We start from the raw sequence: 22,136 nt of genomic DNA on the forward strand, positions 1-22,136 counted from the left end.
TAAGATATTCACCTTTAAATGAAAGACATAACACAAATTTACTTTAAGGTACAAAAACTTCAAACTAACATTGTTTGAGTTTAACTAAAGTCTAGAAAAACGATTGAAATACAATTCACCATTTTTTGCAAAAGCTACAGCTACTAGATTTGAACAGTTTTTTTGTGGTACAGAACATGAAAATGGCTTTGAAAAAAGCAAACATTATTGGCCTATTTCGATCTGCAACTGGGTATATATTTATCATCGTGTTCTTTTGGAACTTTATTCTGATGTTTCATGCTCTGAGGAGTGTCAGACGAAAGAGCTTTTAACCAACATATAATAAAATGTTTGCTATTTTCAAAGCCATTTTCAGCTACTAAATTACAAATACTTAGGTAAATACGTCTGAATATGAAAAATAAGGGTGATATTTGTGAGGGAGAGAAGGTTTGATTTGATACTGTGATTGTTGTTCGTTAATGCGATCACCAGGCAACTGTATGTTCTATGTATTTATAATAATTCTCCTTGAATTGTTTTAAAACGTATAAAATGTAGTCTTTTTTTGCACTGTAATTCGATTTGAGATTTTGAGTTTAACTGCATCTAAAGACAATTATGAAATTTCATTCTTCAAATGGCATCAACTCTTCCCTGGCAATAACAAACTCGTGCTTTATAAACTTTCACTACTTCTACCAATAGCAAATAGCTAAAGCAAATAAGTGAAATGCAGTCTTGACGTATTGGTTAGCACTACCTTTGGCATTGATAAGCAGCAGTGAAATATTACAAGGTGATCAAGATGCATACTTTTATTTCTATCAGCAATGAAACCACGAATTTCTCTAGGGTGAAGGGGGGGGGGTTGGGGGAATTAAAGAGTTTAGGGTTGGAAGTGGCAATGAGCCCGAATGGCATCATTCGTCAGCTTGACAGGTAAACCATCTATTTCAGCAGTTCTTAAATCGCTATAGTCCTTCCAGTTTAACAAATGCATGTCACCCAATACTACTATCAGAATATCTATTATAGATTGTTCGTATATCCATGGACTTGAAAAGGCAGAAACATGTTTGATAGAACCTGTATGTTGATAACTAATCTACAACATGGCGGCAGTGCTTCATCGTTACATTTTACTCCGCAACAATTAGAACTCTCATCATTTCAGTCACAAACCTGCCCGATCTCTCCCCTTTGGCAAGCAAGAAAATTGATGCAGCCTGTCCTGCTGGGGCTCTTTTTGAAGCCTTGAAGTTAACCATAATGAAACCCATTCTGCCCTTTCTGCACATTACCCTCCCTCGCATAACCTTGGCCGTTCCAGCATTTGAAAAAGCCCTTACTTTGAAAAACTCGGTCTGCCCGGTATTGTGAAGTCCCGCAAGTAACAAGAATCGTTTTCCTTGCACAACGGTGAAATGGTTCTGACCGTACAAAACACGCAACAGAATGCTTTTAGCTTCGTCTTCTTTTCTTGAAACTCTTGTAAATTTGGTACCGCTAAGGGTATTTCCCTCAAGCATGATTTTGTATCTAACATTTGGAGGTTGGAACGTGGCCTGAAAAAGGGTTCCTGTCATCCCAATCGACTTTAGCCTTATATCTTTCTGTAGTGTATGGCCTTGCGGGTCAATAAGACGCAGGGACAGTGTCTTCTTGCTTGTGTGGTGTGCCCCTCCAATTGTGACGAACACTTTGCACCTTTCACCTATATTAAAACACAAATTAAGAAGAAGAAGAAGTCAGGAGAAGTAACATTAACATCTTCAAACAATAATTCCTTTCTTTATTCTTTATTTTGATCCCTTATAATGCTGCATTGCTAGAAATAATTGACACTTGGTACGAGCGTACCCTTACCATCCACCACCAACAATTCTCAACAAAGCTGAAGAATTCGTAGGCAATATGAAATGCGATTGGACTTAGTCTAAAACACGGAAAGAATGAACAAGCCCTCTTCCTATAATGACTTTCCATTCTTCACCAAAGTGAAAAACTGGGTATCTATTCATATAGTAATGTAGTTAGCTAAACCTAGACAGATAAATATGTCGCCTGCAGTTCATTCAATTCCTTTTGCCGAATAAATACTTGCATTACCACTGGCTAAAAATATACCCACTGACTGTCAGTGTCAGGTTGATGTTGATAAAGCATTGGCTCCATAATTGAGATGTTGATAATTTTCCAAATTGTCATCCGTCATCCAACTTCTCTTTGGCATAAGATACTTGTCACTATAATATCTTCACTATGTCAATGATGACCACCAACTGCTCATACTCTGGGTTCTTGTAGGATATGCAGCTAATTTAAATGTCAGCTCCAGTCATAAGAGCCGGCAATTCTTGTCAAGGCCCCGGTCTCCACTCGCCATGTTCATGAATCAGGTTTATCAACCTTTATATCTGTTTGCCCTATCTAATCTTGCCTAATTGATCAATGTATCTCGCCAACTATCAATGACAGGTTGTTGTATATTCAAATTTTGAATTTGTCAAAATCAGTCATCGACAGGACGTCTTTTACAAGCCATCGTAAAAATTATCATTTCTGCAACAAGATTCACTGTACTCTGTAAAACACTTTAATTTCAAAGAGGACGTTAACTATGATTTTGAACATAGCAAGAACAAGTGGAAACGTGACATACTAAAGTGATTTTCGCCCAACAATTCTAAGAGTATAAAGGTTGGATAATGACCAAAGGTAAGCGTTTATACTCTGATGAGTGTCGGATGAAAAGTACTATGTTTTCACTTTTCCCTGCTATCTTCAATCTTTGGTTTAGCATTACCCGCATTCTCATTCTCAAGCAACGACAGTCAACAAACTTGACTCACCTGTAAGTGGATGTGCCACTGGGGAGGAGATTCCATTGTAATCAAGCACATAGTAATAGCCAAACTCGATGACACTGCTGCTCTTAACTCTTGCGATGTAATCAAACTTCCCTACATCGGTTGGAACAAACAAGATCCATTCACCCATCATCGGCTTCTCGATTTTGTAAACAAGACTGTGCGATAAATTCACTAGAGGTTGTATAATATGTCCTTTTGGGTTCAGAAGTCGAATGTTCTTGGTTGTTTCGCGCTCAGTTGTAACTGTAACCTGCAGTTTAAAGGCAAACTCGTCGACTTGGAGGGGAAACTGGCTCACTCCCTTAGATCTTCGGCTTCTACTTCTTCGTTTGTTTTTATACAGTGACTTCTTTTTGGGCAAAAATGTCCTAAAAGAGACAAATTAGGATATCATAGTTAGCTATGCCATGGTGTACCACTACATTTTCTTTGCTAGTATAATTTCAAAATAGAATGATGAAATATAATTAGAGGCTGGTTAAGCATCTGAAGTAGCAACCTTGTTAAAATTATTATATCTATAATTAAAGCTCCATGCCAAACATCACACGCCTTTGCAAAATGCCCATTGATATTTCAATGCTGTAAAACTTTAATTTTCTGTCACAATGAGGAATGGAGTTGATTCAGCCTTTATTAGAAAAAAGGAAAAAAGTTTGTAGTTATACAAGTAAAGAATGGAAAGATAAAATAATGTAATCTAAGATATTTTTAGGTGATAGCGTCAATAATAATTTTAGAAGAAATTTTAAGAGTACTTAATTTTCAAAGTAATTAAAAGGACCTGTAGGGAAACAGGATATTCTTTAGATCGTCGTTAGTCCTTCATTACATTTCAATTCGAAGAAAGGTTGAACGCTTTATAAAAAAGCTTTACCTGTTTCTTATTAAAGATTCCAATATCAACAAAATTGCTCTGGTCATTAAGGTTTTTTGAAGGAATGGAAGCAAGACCGAATTTCGCAAAAAAATATCCCTGTAAAATTGCATTTAAACATTACATAAAACCTGGAGAATCTTTCCCAGACCTAGTTGCTTGAAGATTCTTATTCCTTGTTCATGTCCTCGATTGGACTTCATTCATGTGCATTCTTTTTTAAAAAGAGCCAGAATATTGAAATTCAGGCTGGCTGTTCATAATTTTTTCAAATATTTAAGGCTGGATTGTTCTTTATATTCTTATTCCTTACTAAAGTAGGTTTCACAACATTGTTCAAAACTAAATTTTACAGCAGCTCAGCTCCAGCTTGTTCTTAAATTGTTTATAACTTTTGAACAATTTAGAGGCTCGCGTTCATATAAAATTGTTTTTATAAAAAATAGTGTAGCAAGAAGTCAGGACAATAAATTATCTTCCCTTCAAACATTTTCTAATAAGATTGATCTAGCTCGACTGATCTGATGCAATGTTCCAATAATTTATCTTACCTTGATATGGATATAATCTGAGTGCTGTCAAGACTGTCCTTTACAAAGCTAGTCAGATTTCTTAGCTCCTTGTCACTTTTCAAGGGAAAGACCTGGCCCGAAGTGAAAGCGGCAAGATCACGGAAACTCTGAATTCCCTTTTTGTCGCAGCCCCCCGGCTTTGTGAAGAAATTAACAGTAATACCAGTACTTTGGGCAATCACTTTCGCCGTCTTAACATTTGTCAGGGTGTCGTCCTTTGCACTGGCATCAGTTATGACGAATAGGGGTGAGCCATACTGTGGACCAGCATTCAAGGCCTCAAGAATCCCAGCAAAGGCCAACTCCGAGCAATCCCCACCTCCTTTTGGCTTGATTGAATCTATGGCTTCTATGAAAGCTTTGCCTTCGCTCTCTGTCTTGTACACAACAGGCCCAAATGCTGTAGGAATAACGGTCACTGCTTAGAAGTAGATCTATCGCAAATGTTCTTAGGTTTATTACACAACAATAGCCTCTAAACAACTTTTTAAAATACGAACCGTTAAAGCTCATTTCACAAACTCACGAACATTGTCGCACAACTCTTCCTTCCTTCCTAGATCTTGTAAATTTTGGAATGATCTACCCTTTTCCTGCTTCCCAGATTCTTACAACCTGTTATTTTAAAAATCAAAAATAATCAAACCTGACCATTTTCAAACCCCTCCTCCCTTTCCATTATTAGGGCTCAGCATAGGCTCCTAAGCCATTCTCTAGCATTACCAACTAAAAAGAGTTGGCTTAAGAACCTTAAAATACCACATCCTTAAAGTCAAAGTTGTTGAATAAAGGTCATACCCATTCGAGCCATATTGCAGACAAAAATAGGGAAACCTAAATGTTGATCTTATTTTTGCATCATACACTATTTTATCTTGCTGCAATTTAGCAAGTCCTCATCCGGGGGTAAAGTATTACCCCCAGCAGGCAAAGTCGGATGCTAACCAAAAATGAAAGCTTTTTTTAAAAATATCTTTCTTACGAAAATACTACCATATTACTTCAATAGAAAGAGCGGTAGTGATTGAATGCAAAGCATAAGATTGTCTTTAGTCCTCCAAGAAAAATATCAATTATTGTAACAAAGGAGACATCGATACAAAAAAGTATTCTGTGAGCAAAAATTATGACTGCAAGAAAAACGTTCGTATTGAACGGCTGTCATCCCTGAAACAAACCTGAAACATTCTTATGAAACATTAATGTTTTTATATCTTTATAACGCACAGATCATAAGACCTCGATGACCTGGTTTGAGGGTAAAATGTTATCATGGTTGCTTTTATTCGGCAATTGGTTAGATTAATATTGCACATTCTACTTGTGGGCAAGAGTCATGAATGCTAGCCTCCTTCGTTGGATATATAGTATCTTACCAGGATCTGCAAACGGAGACAGAATAAAATCCACTTTCTCTTTCCTTTCTTCAGCCAGAATAGCCTTGGTAATGGCTTTAGCTGCTTTTATGTCGTCAGTCATGCTGCCAGTTGTATCAATGGCGAACGCCAATGTTTTTGCGCCACCTCTCGCCACAAGTCTGTTAAACGACCTCTCGCCAACTTCATCTCTCAAGGTTTCAAGGAAATGCGCGGCAGCAAATGATATGGAATTCAACCCAAGAGGAAATTTTGATCCAGAGCCGCTAAGATAGGCCTGTTAAGCAAAGATAATATCTATGAAAACTAATCAACACGTAATATCATAAGCAATGCAATTAAGCTATTAGACTAGGAAATGTACTATTATTGGTATACTTCTTTTTGAGTTGAAGAAAAGAGCGTTCTAATAATCAAATTTTAGGCTGTTCAGAACGCGCAACCAAATGCAATTATCAAAGATCCCAATGCATTTGCCCCCCAGCGCATGACATTTCTTTCTTCTCAAAGTAAAAACCTCTCTTGTGTTCAGAGTTTCTCTAAACTCCTCTATCTTTGAAAGCAGACGAATATAATTTACCAAATAATGATATACTTTTATATCTAAAGTTAATTCTGATCCTAACTTAATATAACTGTTGTGTTAGGATTCTAATTAATCTTGTGACCAACCACTCTGCAACGTTTTGAGTTACAAAAAAATTATCTTACGAACATTATTAAAGCTTGACGCTTCGTTTCAAAGTTCAAGCGCAGGGCAAAATAACTCCACAAAGTTACCTATTTGCTTAACTTTGTCATTCAAAATGACACCATGAATGCAGGTGTTTTCGTAAAGACTTTCAAACTTTAACCCTTGTCATTCAAACTATAATCTTATGTGCTAGATGCTATAGAATTTCGATGAGTACAGATTAAATGTTGAAATTTGGTGTTAGAGTCAATTTACATAAAAGGCCTGGAGAGGAAACTGGATATAATTAAAGAGGCGACCATAAAAACGAATGAAAGCCATTTATAGAGGGCTTCGTTAATGTACTCTGTTTCTAAAACGTAACAAGATCATAGGAAGTCTAATGAAGTTAGTAAAACTGGGTGGAAAGTGTCGATACCAGTCTTTCTGGGGGAAGGTGCTATATATGTTTTCCTGGGGGGAAGTGACCCTACTAGTCTTTCTGGGGGGAAGTGTCTAGATATGTTTTTCCGGAGGAAAGTGTCTATACAAATGTTTCTTGGGGGTGTCAATACATTTTTTCTGCGGGAAGTGTCCCTACAAGTATTTCTTGGAGGAAGTTTCTCTACATGCTTTTCCGGACGAAGTATCAATAATAGGCTTTCTGGGGGGGGGAGTCTATACATTTTTTGCTAGGGAAGCGTGTCCTTACTTGTCTTTCTGGGGGGAAGTGTCTATATATGTTTTTTTCTGGGGGAAAAGTGTCTATACAAGTCATTTAGAATTACAGTTATGATTAAAAGTTCACATGCACACTTGTGTAGAAGGTACCTTCGTGGAAGCAAGAACCAAAACATGCTATAATTCCCCTGACTATTCCATCCACCCTGTTACACCCCTTTCTCCGGGGTTCTTAACTGTTAGCAAATTCTTGATTGAACAAAAAACTTAAAGTATGATTGAAAGCGAGTAGCTATTGTAGGCAAGCCACACAAATTCAGGTAACCGTGTGGAATGCTTCCTTTTTAACGTTTAAGGTATCCAGTTCAAAGCCAATGTCCTGTGGAAAACAACATTAAATTGATCTTAAGTATTAAAGAAAAGAAAATACATAAAGGATTAGAAACCAAGTATCACCTTGAAGTATCCATAAAGCGTTCTTGCAAGTGCAGACCGGGCTAAATCCTTTGTGCTTGTACTCGAGGCGGCTTTCATGTACTGCACCAACTTTTTGACATCAACTGCCTCGTCTGGACTTCGTTGTGCAGCGGCATGGGCAGTGGCAACTTCTTTTGTTATCTGAATGGCAGCCTCGTAGAACTTGCCTGTTATGAAGCGTCAACATAAGAGAAGGGTAGAATTAGGTCGACCAAACACGAGTGAATGTCTGCTAAAGAGGCATACATATTGCAAAATTATGACGCGATATGAAAACTGCTATCAAAAAAAGATCTAATACCTTATTCCGCATGGGGTTTTTGTTAAAAAAAAAATTTATGGGTTTTTACGATACTGAGGTCTATAGAAGAAAATTTAATTCAAAAATGAACTAATCACTCCTTTTCCATAAATCAAACGGGTGAATGATAAGCAAAAAACTCTTAAAAAAAAGGAATGGATATTAATTTTTCTCATTATCTCAAAGTAGCAAGAATTCTATAATGAAAAGCTTACATTTTATTTTGACATTAACTAACTTTTTATAACACCAATCATTATATTAACATTAAACGTATAGACACAAGGAATAATCAATATGAAATTTACTTTTATTACGTTTTTCATAAAGAATGGCAGAAGGTAAAAGAGGAAGAAAAGTTGCAATTTAATTTTGCAAAGAAAATGTAAAGGGAAATCAAATTGTTAAGCTTCTAAATGATCTTTCCCTTTTAAGCGACAGAAGAGAGCTTTTTGTCAAATGTCGCAAAAGTTTTCATCCATATGGTAATGTATTCGTATATACAGTGGGCAGTAGAGTTGTCGAAAGATTACGTTCCAAACTCGTGATTGAAACTTACCGCATTCCATAAACATGCCTCACTTCCCTATTCACAAGAAACCGAGGTAAGTTGTCTATCTGTAGCTCACGGAGGAGCCCTTATTTTAACTACACGAGCCTCCCCCTCTACTCTTAAAATACTTCTTTCGTCTACAAAAATTTATGCAAATAATCTTTTGATGGTAAAAAACTTGAAAATGGCTTTAAAACATTTAGTAAACTAAAGCTTTTCCTCTGACACTCTTCAGAGTTTAAAACGCCAGAACATAGACCGAAAACTCTACGTTAGGAAATACATATACCCAGTTGTGGATCGAAATAGGCCAATCACAAACACGAGCACATGACTGTTGAGGTTGGCCAATCAGTGCCGCTTGCCTATTGGGAATGTTACCAATGGAGTTCTGAGGTGAAAAAGAACTCCTTCTGTCTACACAGTAGCGGTTTTTTCGTGCTTATGTAGATAGATTCCAAAACTGCTAGGTGGAACGACGATCGGGCTTTACCAATAATCCGAAACATGTCGCCATTATAGTTTTTTGCACAATCTGGGTTTTCCAGTAAATGCTGCCCGATAGCAGAATCGCAGGTTTTAGTTGTACTTTTAGATCTGCAAGACCGAGGTGGCTGTTCTCTTTGGGGACGAGTTTTATTTCTAATACTAAGCGGAACATGTTGTTTTATTCTATCCTCCAATCTTTGGGTAGTGCGTCCTACGTAGCGAGAATCACACTGGCACGTAAATTCAGATACAACGGAACTTTTTTGTGTGGCAGGAACGCAGTCCTTTTGAATGGACGGAAGGGCCTTTTTCGCATTATAAACAACACGTGGGTTAACTGCAAAGAAACAATTTGTAATGGCCTGTTTTATTTGATTTTCGAAACGTAGGGAACTGTCACCGATCCAGGGTAGTTTTAGATAGACCGGGCACTTTTGAGGACCAAATTTTACGTCAGCCGAGAACTTTCCTATCTTCTCCTTAATGTATTACAAATTTTTCATTTGCAGTTAACCCACGTGTTGTTTGTAGTACGAAAAAGGCCCTTCCGTACATTCAAAAGGACTGCGTTCCTGCCACACAAAAAAAGTTCCGTTGTATATGAATTTACGTGCCAGTGTGATTCTCGCTACGTAGGACGCACTACCCAAAGATTGGAGGATAGAATAAAACAACATGTTCCGCTTAGTATTAGAAACAAAACTCGTCCCCAAAGAGAACAGCCACCTCGGTCTTGCAGATCTAAAAGTACAACTAAAACCTGCGATTCTGCTATCGGGCAGCATTTACTGGAAAACCCAGATTGTGCAAAAAACTATAATGGCGACATGTTTCGGATTATTGGTAAAGCCCGATCGTCGTTCCACCTAGCAGTTTTGGAATCTATCTACATAAGCACGAAAAACCGCTACTGTGTAGACAGAAGGAGTTCTTTTTCACCTCAGAACTCCATTGGTAACATTCCCAATAGGCAAGCGGCACTGATTGGCCAACCTCAACAGTCATGTGCTCGTGTTTCTGTTTGGCCTATTTCGATCCACAACTGGGTATATGTATTTCCTAACGTAGAGTTTTAGGTCTATGTTCTGGCGTTTTAAACTCTGAAGAGTGTCAGACGAAAAGCTTTAGTTTACTAAATGTTTGCTTTTTTCAAAGCCATTTACAAAAATTTATATTATCCCTGTGATCTTAAGTTATAATACTTATGGCGTTACAAGCGAGCTCACATCCAACAAAGGAGAAGCTTCGTTGACTGAAGAAAGCTTTTTGAACATGCCACTCCCCCTTCTCTCGAATTCCCTAAGCGATTTGTCTCATCTGAAATCTTAGGAAATTCAGATAAGTCCATAATCTAGCGCTAGAATATTAATGCTAAACTGTGATGAATTCACTCTCAATATTGCAAATGATTAACACCCGCAGGGTTGCCCCTCTGGCTAAGAAAAGAGCAAGGATTACTCTATCAACCTGGATGAAATTTGGCGGACCCAAGGATCAACCGTGGATTATATCTACACCTTGTAGAGTATCCAGTAGGAAGAGAGTGCATCAGGTGCTCTTGAAATCCGAGCTTATCTTCTTGGTAAGATTGTTAATTACGGATAACACGAAGCAGTATCTCATGATCATTTGGATTACATTAGATGAGACACTAAACAGGTAATCAGAACTCGAATTTGTCATCTGATCATCAATCATTCAATCCATCAATTAATATGCAGAAACTAGACCAATAAAGGTCGAAGAGAATAACAAAACATAGGCAAAATTGACTGTTATAACTGGAAACAACGAATACATTAGCAAACTGGAAACAACGAATACATGACCATTTTGAAGACTCATTTGAGCAGAATATGATCGAAAGATAGACAGAAAAAGTTAATGCTGAGAATTCGATAAACAAGTGTTTTTTGTGATAAAGATGATAATGATGCATATGCATTCTTTGAATGGTTCGTAATGTGGAACAAGAGAGATAAATCTGAAAAAACGCATTGGGTGAAAACTGCAGGTGCATTAAAGATTCTTGCAGGAATGTCAATCAAATATAAAAAATGAACACATATTTTATAAAGAATGAACTCGTAAATAGTCAAGAGTAATGAACGAAGAAATTTTATAAAAAATTATTAAGAATGAACTCAGGATTGATACAAAATTGAATGCCAGGATTTAGTTTAAATACCCATTCTACAGGTAATGGTGACACAGTTTATCCATATACCTGCAGCAAAAGTTTTCAAGTAGGAATTTACAGATACAACTTCGATGCTATTAAGTATTGGAGTTACTGTCAACCAGTTATTAGGAATACAACATGCATAGTCTGATAGTGTGAAAATGCCCGTGATAAAGGGAACTGTAGACATTGATCAAGAATCGCGTGAAAGATCAAAACGCAATATGGTTAGATGCACCCCTAGATCGCTGGTCAAAGGTAAGTGCTTGATGAATGTGATAAAAATCACAATATTTCGAGTTCTTTTTCTCACTTTTACTTTAAATAAGAGTTAACCTAACAAATGGAGACCAGCTTCATCAGATGGAGTTTTCATATGAAAGCACTTGCAGTTGAGGCATATGTATTCAATTTGCAACCGCGTATGATACGATGGAACCGTCACAACTAATGACAAGCAGAATTTGATGCATCTTGCGCATTTTAGCAAGGACTGTGCCAGACGTGACATGCTTAAAAGCAAAACAAAGCAGTTCACCTGATGGTTGCTGTTTGCCCCATATGTTATCGTAGATTTTCATCAGAGTGTCCCATGCAAGTTGCACCGACTCTTCAACAGTCAAATTCGAGTGGCGACGCCGCCAGTTGCTCTCAGCGTCATCACCACTTGCAAAACAACACATGAGAATGGAAAGCAAAATCAAAGGTCCCATCTTCCTGGCAACTTCGCTATGCTGTCCTTCCCTTTGCTGATAAACGTGCAACTGATACACGCCTCAGCGCTGCATTAAACATCCTAGTAACCTATTATCCTTTCAATGGTCAAATTAATTCCTCCAACCACCGCTCAGGGATCCTACTCAAGCTCTCTGTACATTTTTGTCAACTTCGGACAATAAAAACAATGTGTAATTGTCTTTCCAGTGAACAGGAAGCTAGAATCTTTGGGATTTAACTGTTTGTTCTTTCTCGTTTTTAAACCTGACAGACATTATTTAAGTATATACTGTTTGACATTTCCTGATAATTAGGTTGAAGTTCAAGGGCAAGTTCCCGGAACAAAAGTGTTTACAAGCCATTGCTCTGCGAATTTCCCAATAGCTCAGCCGCAGATGATCAAAATTTCGTCTCTCTTTTTGCACTCTCTTGTTAGCAGAGAAAAATAACATTCCATCCACGCATTTGTATCATCTGTACCGTCTCGAAGTTATTCATACAAATCGTCCAGGAGATAGATTGTAGAAAAACTTGGTTTTTGCTTGTGGTTCACAAGTGAAGCCTGGTTGGTATCAAACCAGCCAAAAAAAAGGCTCCGTCTTTTCAGGAAAGATTTGAAACTGCGGTAGACATGAAGCTTTTAGAAACATCTAAAACCAATTATTTTGAATCCACTAAAACTTGCATATGGTACCGCGTTCTCCGAAACAAGCTATTACAGTTACAAGCCATTAAGTTTCTATGCGCAAAAATAACCAAATCATAATCTGCATTTACCTATCTTCTATAGCGCAAAGTCACCCAGTGACTATCATCTCTTTGGATAAGGCAATTTTTTTCAATGGTCAAAGCTCTAAGCTCTGAACAGATATAATAGCCTTGGTCAATGATAAAGTTATAAACTTAGCCATGGTTCATAAAATAAAAAGCAAAAATTTAGAATCTCTAGTCACGCGCCAGGGTTTTATACATAATTAACTTTCAATGGAAAACAATTGTCTTCGGGTGACTGAACAATCCTAAGAAAGAATTCGACCCTTTGAAACCGTTATGTTTGCCTGTCATAGATCACAGTTCTCAACATTAACAAGTCATCTGCCATGTCGGTACAAACAACTCTCAGCCGCCAAGTTTTTTACATCATCTATCAGCTCTACGTAGTGTCGTCGAAAGGAAATTCATTCGGGGGGAGGGGTGCCCATTTAAATGTGTTCATTCCTCTAAACATTTTTAAGGGGGCTGGAGCTCCCAGCCACAACGTAGCTAGCACCTATGACACTCACCATTTACATGGAAGTACATGCTATACTAGCGAAATAAAAGCGAATACGTGATGTTTCGTTTCATAAAATACGCAAGGATTTCGCAGGATTGTGTGTACACTCCGGTATAGAATTGTACAGACAGAGAATCTTGATGATAAATTGCGCTCCTATAACACCAGCACAAATCAACGATACGATGGTTGCAGCCTAAAATAAGGACCTAGTCAAATCTTGGCTTTTCTGGTAAGCAGCTCGAAAATTTTGGGACGGGGAATTTTAGCACAAAAGCCGCAATGGCGGATAGCATCTAAAAAAGTAGGTTTCTTCTTACTCTTTCTAAACAGGATTGGTTCTTGGGCAATACATCACCACAAGGCAAATTTGGCTTGCAGAGATCAGGTCAAAAAGAAGGATGACCGAAAACTTTGAGCGCCCAACGTTTTGAATGTGAATATTATGTTTTCTGTATCATCTGAAATATGCTACAGATTTCTCGCTCCTTCTAGAGTCATACTTCAACAGGGGAAAACCATTTGTGATTTTCTCCATTGACGAGTCCGGAACTAGCCCAACATAAAAAGGTTCGCAACAATCAGGTAGTCAAGCTTCAACATTTTATTTAGGGACCCAGAGAGAGGTGGTGGGGTGGTTGATGAGATTTGTGACATTGACTGCAGCTCAATTATACCTTGTCAAAGATTGTAGATTATAGAGGCGTAGCCATGGTAGCCTGTGTTCTGGAGCATAGGCTAAGCAATGGGACAATTTTCATTACCACAGATCATTGTTTGATTTTGAGTTAACACGAAGGAGCTTTATTTCTACGATGCAAAGGGTTTCGTCCATTAAATCGATCAAGAACCAGTAGGGAGGAGACCAGATTGTATCGAGTACACGCGACAACGTCTGCGAAAGATTCATTGTAACTTTGTGATTTCTCTTCATTTTTTCGTGCAAAAACATCTACGCCCTCTGCTATGAAGGATATTATCAAGATAGAAAAATGTTTGCAAGTGTTGCATAAGAGATAGGATTCTAAGAAGGGCGTTTACTGTGCTTTCTCGTAATGCTAAAGGGCGTAGCCGGGATAACCCTCATTTTTGTCTACCCGACTCAAGTTTATAGAAGATGAGATTGATAGACAACATAGTTGTTATGAGATACATAAGCATTTCGAGATTTGGGGATAGAGAACATTTCAAGATCCAGTTCAAGATACAGCACCTCGTTTAGAAGCTTCAACAAATCGTAAAAATCTATCACAAATGGCTAATTCTTCCACACATTCCTTCATGTCTTGAAAATGATCTCTCTGTTCCACAACCATTTAGAGACTGGTAACAAGCTAACCACATGCTCACTTTGGTCAGAAAGCTTGCAGCTTTGCAAAAGCAGTTGGTCTGATCCTTTGATTAGGTTCTGCTGTAAGTCTTCAGGGGAAAAACGCTCTCTCCATTTTAACGATTGAATACAGTGTAGAACTGCTAGGAATCTTAAAGACCCCAGGGCGTCTAGACCATCAAACGCTATCTCACCAAAGGCAGACGGTCCCAAACAAGATTTGGTCTGCTTATATACTAATGATAATTTGAATATCTGCTGACTAACTGACTAACTTTCAAGCCATGTCTTTGCTTTCCATCCAAAATAACGAGCTGCGTAGTAGTAGGCTGCGTTTTTATTGCACATTTGAATAGTTAAAGCCCTTGAGCAACTTTGGACAACATCACTTGGAAGTCTACCACCCTTCTTTAGAGGATTTTTAAGCAATTCCAGAAGTCAAACTCCACATTCAATGCAGCATGTTAGTTCTTTTATTCTTGACGAAAATTTATTTCTGTATTTGAAATAAATGCAGACAACACCTAGACTGCAGACATTGGGGGAGGGAGGGGGTGTTGACGTGGGTCCCTTCAATTAAGAGAATAGGCATTATTAAGCTATTTCACGAGATGGATTTTGATCTGAGTGGCATATTTGCATATATTTTCACGAACACCAGTCAGATTTCAGGTCAGGATTAACTTTCCACAAAAGAAATGTCTACTTTAATATAAATTTGAAGCTCAGGTCAACTTGAAATATTATGGTGCCTGCTAGCTTGGCTGGTTTTCACGTAATTTCGTTTCAACTAGATAAGATAACCCAAAATACGTCAAAAGGGAGCATTTTCCAATTTCTTTTCATTTTCTAAAAACAATAGCTAGGATCGAATTACGTGAAAATACAATTTCAAATCAGATCTTTATATTTCATGATGAAAAGAAACAGCAAAAAATATTTTGCAGTATCTGAATTACGTGTCATCCGTTACTTGTCCAAAAGGTGAGTACTGAAGACTGTTACGATAACTATACGTACCGGGAAAGACCCCTTTGAACCAAGAAAAGAGAATAAGAATAAAAATAAGAAGAAAAAAATGACAAGAAATAAAAGGAAGAAGTAAAAAACAAAAAGGAAGCAAAAAGAAAGAAAGAAGAAGGAGAAAGAAATAACCAAAAAAAGGAGAAGAAAGAAAGAATAAACTATAAATAAAACAGGGAAAAGAACAAATAAGAAGAAGAAAAATAGCATAAAAAGAAGAATGTTAATGGAAGAAGAAGGAGAATTAGAAAAAGAAGAAAATGAATATTAGAAGGAAAGAGAAGACTCGGGTATAAGTCGACAATAACTTTTTAGGAAGAATGAAGAGATTGATCGCCTAGGACTAATTGACTCAATTTTGTCGTTCGGCCGTAAAAAACAAACCAAGATTGATCTGATTATTGCCCATCCTCACTCGTGTGAGCACGACAGTGGCTTTGACCCTAGACTACAACTGATTTCAGGCTGAACAGGCTGAAATTTGCTGATGATTGTGCACTTCACCGCGAAATAAATCTGCAGAAGATGCTTTTGCTTTGCAAAATGACCTAGGTAGGCTTTATAGATGGAGCTGTGATTGGGACATGGACTTCAATGTTACAAAATGTTTTTCTATGTCTGTCACACTGAAAAGGAATATTATCGCAAGTAAATATTATATTTCGGATGACCTGGTTGAAAAAGTACAGTCTTACAAGTATCTGGATGTATATATTTGTAACGATATGCGTTCGAATAAGACAGTTGGTTTGGTAGTTGGGAAAGCAAACAGATCTCTGGATTACTGCGGAGAACTTTTTCTACTTTTTCACGGCAAATAAGAGAAAACTTTATTTTGCGCTTGTGCGACCCCATTTAGAATATGCCTGCGAGGTTTGGTCCCCGCACACAGCTGAATTGAAGCACAGAATTGAAATGGTACAAAGAAATGGAGCCCGTTTTGTAATGGGTGATTATCGTCAGCGGTCAAGTATAACAGAATTATTGTTACATTTAAAATGGGACTCACTCGAATTGCGTAGATCATTATTTCAGTTAAAATACGTTCATAAAATGTTTACAAACCAGGTTGCTTTGAAACCCCTTGCCTTTTTTCAATGGCAGCTTTTAGAACGACAAGAGAGTCACACTCAAAAAAGATTATGTCAAAATTTGAAAGGGTTGATGTTGTCAAATTTTCATTCTTCTTTTTCTTCATGCCCATTTGGAATAGCTTGCCTGATAACATAGTTAATCAGTGTAACGCAGAATCCTTTCACAGTCTATGTAGAAACCATTTCAGCAAACGATAGATGCGTAGACATTTGTATCGACCCGCAATGGGTCGTTAAATATAATTTTGATGATGATGATGATGATGATGAAATCGATCTGATATTTCCAATGTTATGGGCGCTTTAGTAAAACTCGTCTAATTTAATTCCCTGATTTTGTATTTTATTCAGTTCGTATAGGCAATAGTAAAGAAAGAAGTTTCAATGTCGCTTTAAACAGCAGTTTCAATATTTGCAAAGACAGTCCTGCATTTACGATCTATCATAGCATCACCCTGGTTTTTATACGAAAAGAAAACTATTACGAACATATCTGTGCAGCTAATAGTGGGGAGTTAAATGTTTTGCAATCAAATAAATGGGCATACCTCAAGTTTTATAGCTAGCAATAAAAACACCCCCAACGCCTCTATAGTTAACAAGGTGCCTTGTTCTCAGAAAAATATAAGATTTCTGGCAATTGTGCATTCTTAATACATATAATACTTATTTAGCAACAATGAACGATAAAGAAAACACAAGAGGAGCCGAGCATGGATTAGCCAAACTAAGTTGGATTCCGGTAGACATCAATTCGAGTTTCCAACAGCATAAGACATTTACTACCATGCTAGTGAAGAATATTTTTTCCTAAGGGGACAACAGATTTTCATCACTCTTTGAGAGCTTTTCCATCAAAGCAAGAACGAAACCGCATGAGAATAATATCTATCGACAAGGCATTGCATTCTGTGTTTCCTGAATCACGAATGGAGAGTGATGACACATGCTCAAAAAGAAACAAAAATAAATCAACACAAATATGCACCACTATCCACAACGCAAAACTTAATAACAATTGCCAATGGAGGCTGCCGACGGCAGAAGTTCTAAGCAGTGGTGGCGCTAGAAATTCTCCGACGGAGGGGCTTGACCTTCCGACAGGGGGGGGGGGGGCTAGGCAATCGGAGTGAAAACATGGAATCTCAGACGCACAAACATTGAGATTATGACAGAACATGAATTCAACAAACAAGAAAGCGCAGCTCTTTAGAACAGGAATATCATTTTTCGTTGGGGACTCGCTTTTTTAACAAAATGTTCCTAAAAGAAGAAAAACATATTAAGAAAGTTGTTTGTAGATCTTTTTCCATGATTTTTCAATATTCTCAACGCTCTAAACTTTTGTCACCAAGGATTCCCAAAATGTAGGTTATAAGATCTCCAATGTCTTTATGTCTTTTTAATGCTAGTAAAGGGGGCTGTAGCCCCCTGCCTCCCACTGGCGCCACCACTGGTTCTAAGTTGATCTTTTTGTGCATTTTTCATTACCATTACAGATGGTTTTTTTGCGTGAAACCAAAAATATGAAAAGTTATTCTACAAAATTAATAGCCAAAATACCTACTTCCCGGGGGGCTGAGCCTGCCAAATTTTGCGCCTATAAATACACTCGTCGTTAATCAAAGACTCCTATAAAAAAGTTATGGAAATGTATTTATGAACACCAAAGTCTGCTATTTCTTTCCACACTTTTCGTACAAGAAGATTGAGTGTGAGCTCTCTCCACTTGGCCATGGTTTGCTGCTGACAGAATCCATATGGAGCACGATGTGTGAGGAAATTACTAAAAAAGTTTGCCCATAAAATGATTTATAAAGCCATTCATATTAGACAGACAGAAAATTCATATCCCGCTTTAATCAATATTCTTGAGTCAGCATAAAATTTTGTTAATAAAAAAATGGAAAGTAGTTTGTCTAGAAGAATGATATAGATATTTCTCTACTCCCACAGAGGTAGTTTATTTACATAGACTTGATAACTAGACTAAAGACGGTTACCACTGTCTTTGATAAGACTAAAATTTCAGCTCGAAAGAATATTAAAAAATATAGGGACTAATTTGTGGAACTTTGAAAGGGGCCTGTTATAGGTTTGCATAGGACCCTATTTTTATACGCGTCTTTTATATACATGGTTTTTCTACGGATTGCGGCTTCAGAAAAAGGTGCGTTTTGCGTCTTTCGGTGTAAATTTGGTTTACGGCTTCTATGATGCGGTTGCGGCTTCCAGCTGAAATAACGGTCTGCGTCAAGGGTCTTCAATTTACATCAAAGGGTCTTGAAGAGAGCTCTACGTCGAATGGGAGTAACGTAAGAATGGACAAGCTACTGTCTGTCATTCCTGCATTAGGTATTCTTATAAAAAAGTGTGTATGTGAAAAGTACTTGGGTAAAGACTCGTTGTTTTTGATAAATGCTACTCGCTTTCCATGTGTTAATAGATGTTTAAAAAAGATTGGATTGACACATTAACTTGCTGTAACAGATAATAAGGATAATAAAAACAGTTCATTTTTGCAATCCCCTCTCATATGAGGAAGTAGATGGCTTTTGGTGTCTCATAACGTTTTGCCATCACGGCCGCGTCTTCGCGCTTTATTTCGTTGCGGATTGCGGCATTTGGCTGAATTTCGCACGGTTTTGCGGCTTGCGAGGCCCCTATAATAGGCCCCCTTTGAATACAAGGCTCTACCGACTTGGATTTATGCCTTGCTAAGATAGTACTTGCACAAAAAAACCATAGTCAGGTCGATAACCCTTCTTTAAGGGAAACTTTTTTGAACTTAACTGGCTAACACGATTCGTTGCTCGCAGATGACTCGTGGTCATATGTAAAAAAAGAAGATCTAGACAATTAATTATAGAAAGTGTTTGATACTTCCTACTTTATCGCCACAGCCTTTGAAAGGTGAAAAACGTGTGGTCTTAACTAAAATTTAGAATAAGATACAATATGTGCAAACTGACCAACGATCCAATATCTACAATGCCTGCCAAAAGTCTTGGAACACTGACATCAATTTCCAAGATCAAAATCAATCATCCCCCTCTCACCTACAGAACAATGATGGTTTACTATCAAACGGGTTAGGATTGTAGGAGGCACTTTCTTTTGCGTTTCTTTTATGATATTTCTCTAAATCATCAACATTGTTTTAGGGGAAAGGGGGCGGAAGTAGTTTTCATGAAAGGAAGGAAAGATATCAAATGCAGCGTAAATTGCTGGGTGTTCCAAGTACTTTTGGCAGGCATTGTATATCCTTCCTTAAGACTTCCATCAGACTTTCTACACTAATTCGCGCATTTTAGTGCAACAGCTGACACAGTGAGATATTGCCCTGATTGAGCATACCTGGAAAGATGATTTTTGAACATCAGTGCAACCAGTGGCGGCTCTAGGCTGGGATAAGTGGGGGGGGCAAAAGGTGTGTCAGGGACCACGCCCTTTCCCCCTGTTTGAAACTTTTTCTTCCGGAGAAAACATCTGTTGTCTCCCAAGAAATGCCATTTACATGTGACGATCTAGATAACGTACATACCCCCCCCCCCCTGAAGTTTTCTCATCAGGTTTGAAGGAATTTCAAGGACCAACTTTCTGAAAAAGTGGGGGGAGGGGGACTGTCCCCCTATCCCCCCTCCGCCACTGAGTGCAACCGACAGTGCAACGTTTAACGCTTCGATCTGCGAGCTTTAATTCACAAGCCCTGACCAAAAGCCTCTTATTTTGAAAGAAGGAATCTGAAAATATCCTATAGCTAATAGCTAGTGATAAAGATTTTAAATCGAATTAAATAGACTGAGTTTGTTTGAAGACATTCTTATCAATACAAGCTTGATTGATTGGATCCAGGTGCCCAGTTCAGAAGGCAAACCTTAAGCAGTTCTCTATCTAGGCCCATCTCTATCTAAAGGATTTCGACATAATTGCTGGCCAGCCCATCTTCAAGTGAATGACCTGGCCTAAAAAGGCCGATGCTAAATTTAAATAGCGGCCAGCGGGTCCCTCAAATCAGGCATGGGCATAAAGGCTGTGATGGGATTTATCGTGTGGACTCTTGACTGAAGTTGGGACTACGTAAATTTATTGGAAAATTTTCAAATACATATTTGGACACACTTCGACTCACAGGACGATAGAACACATTTCAAGATCTTCATTTTTAACTCAGGCTATTTACCTCAAAGAGTTTGTTTAGATCATAGTCAAAGATATGGTTTGTGTGTAGAATAGAAAGCAAGCTTCTGAAAAAATTTATCAATGTATTTGGCAGGGTCAAGAAAAGTTAGTGAGTCAAAAGCGTTCTACCAGGACAGCTTCTAAAAAGATTTGAAAATGGATGCTCTGGGAGACTCAGAAAAGTCAATGATGAATAGAATGGTTAACGGCCTCGGTGACGGGTTGAAAGGAACCATCGCGATTTTCATTTTTCTTCTCTGGTGTGTTCGAATTCAATGAAGAAGTTAAAGTTCAACACACAAAACACCCCCCCCCCCCCTCCCCTCGAGTGCATTTGCTTATTCGTGAAAATAAACATGCTTCTGCTTATGCGGGAATAGGACTTTGCTTAAACGATGATTTAGTATGCGCTGGTTAATTCTATGGAAATCAGGAAATGAAGGAAAGGTTCTATCAAAGGTAATCAACAGTGAAATAATTTCATAAAAGGACAACAGCAGATAAAGCATGGATGATAGGAGACATGCTACATGGGAAGACTTGGAGAGGATGTAAATGCTACAGCTATCATACTTGTGTTTAAAAGCCTGCTCTCGCACCGATTTCAATTCCCGGTACCTTATCGAAGTAACAAAACGCTGGCTCATTCTTTCATCCACATGTCGTGTCTGCAAAAACCATAAGTTCAATTGAGATTAAAGACTATGAGCTGTAGAAACCTACTGGCATGCTGTAAGTTTTACATGTTATATTGGATATCAGATCGAATAACATTATGAATGATAATCGTATGACAAATATTGGACAATCATTTCACGGAGAAACATTTGGACTACATGGGCCCCGACACATGTTGAAAAGGGGAGGGGTGGTCAAGGGAAAATATAACCCCCATAACAAAAGTTTTTGAAGAAAGCTCTACTGTTTTGTAAAAAGTGGGGGCATGGCGCCTCCAGCGCCTCTCCGTCAGAGGCCTGAACAAGGAGCTTATTTTGCTTGGGTAAACTAGAGTTAAGACACAAATTTTTGCCAAAAAATGTTCTAACAAATGTCAAGTTGTATTGATCGTGTTCACCAAGTTAGTAGCTGTTCATCCAATGTAATGAATCTACACAGAAAGTAATGATTTTTTTGTTACAATGTTTGGTTTCGCCTTGTATTACAAGCTTTCAGTCGATTGGAACTCGATCCAATTTCGTATTACAAAAAATCTTGTGCGAGTCTTGGTTTTGTTTAAACTGTCTGCAAAACCAATCGGATAAACCTAGATGAAGATTTCTATTGAAGAATTGCAAATTTATCTCTTCTTTTTTATATCAATCTATCATGCTAGATATTCGTTAATAACACAAGTATTGTTTGTCGGTTGCACTTTTGTTTCTGACACTTCTGAAAAAAGGAAAAGATTTCTCTACTTCAGAGCTAAGATAGAAATACAGAGAAACAGATAGAACTACGAGCGAAGAAAGTTGTAA

The 22,136-nt window shown here is 37.9% G+C and overlaps 1 protein-coding gene across 3 annotated transcripts in view; it reads right to left on the reverse strand.

Moving 5' to 3' along the window:
- The window catches only part of LOC135694725 (hemicentin-1), a 25,881-nt gene continuing 3,745 nt past the window's right edge, over positions 1-22,136 (reverse strand). For 2 of the 3 annotated variants that reach the window (XM_065213576.2, XM_065213575.2), the window contains exons 3-7: positions 7,494-7,681; positions 5,684-5,960; positions 4,287-4,707; positions 2,838-3,226; positions 1-1,699 (exon numbers count right to left, since the gene is read on the reverse strand). In XM_065213576.2, coding sequence (XP_065069648.2) covers positions 1,125-1,699; positions 2,838-3,226; positions 4,287-4,707; positions 5,684-5,960; positions 7,494-7,681 — 1,850 coding nt within the window. In that variant the 3' untranslated portion in view covers positions 1-1,124. Of the gene's footprint in view, positions 1,700-2,837; positions 3,227-4,286; positions 4,708-5,683; positions 5,961-7,493; positions 7,682-11,577; positions 12,245-22,136 lie in introns of those variants that run through there. The other variant, XM_065213577.2, reaches the window with a different exon arrangement.

Source organism: Rhopilema esculentum, chromosome 8 (genome assembly GCF_057945365.1).
Source record: "Rhopilema esculentum isolate cy_ngs chromosome 8, ASM5794536v1, whole genome shotgun sequence".
Classification (NCBI taxonomy): Eukaryota; Metazoa; Cnidaria; class Scyphozoa; order Rhizostomeae; family Rhizostomatidae; genus Rhopilema; species Rhopilema esculentum.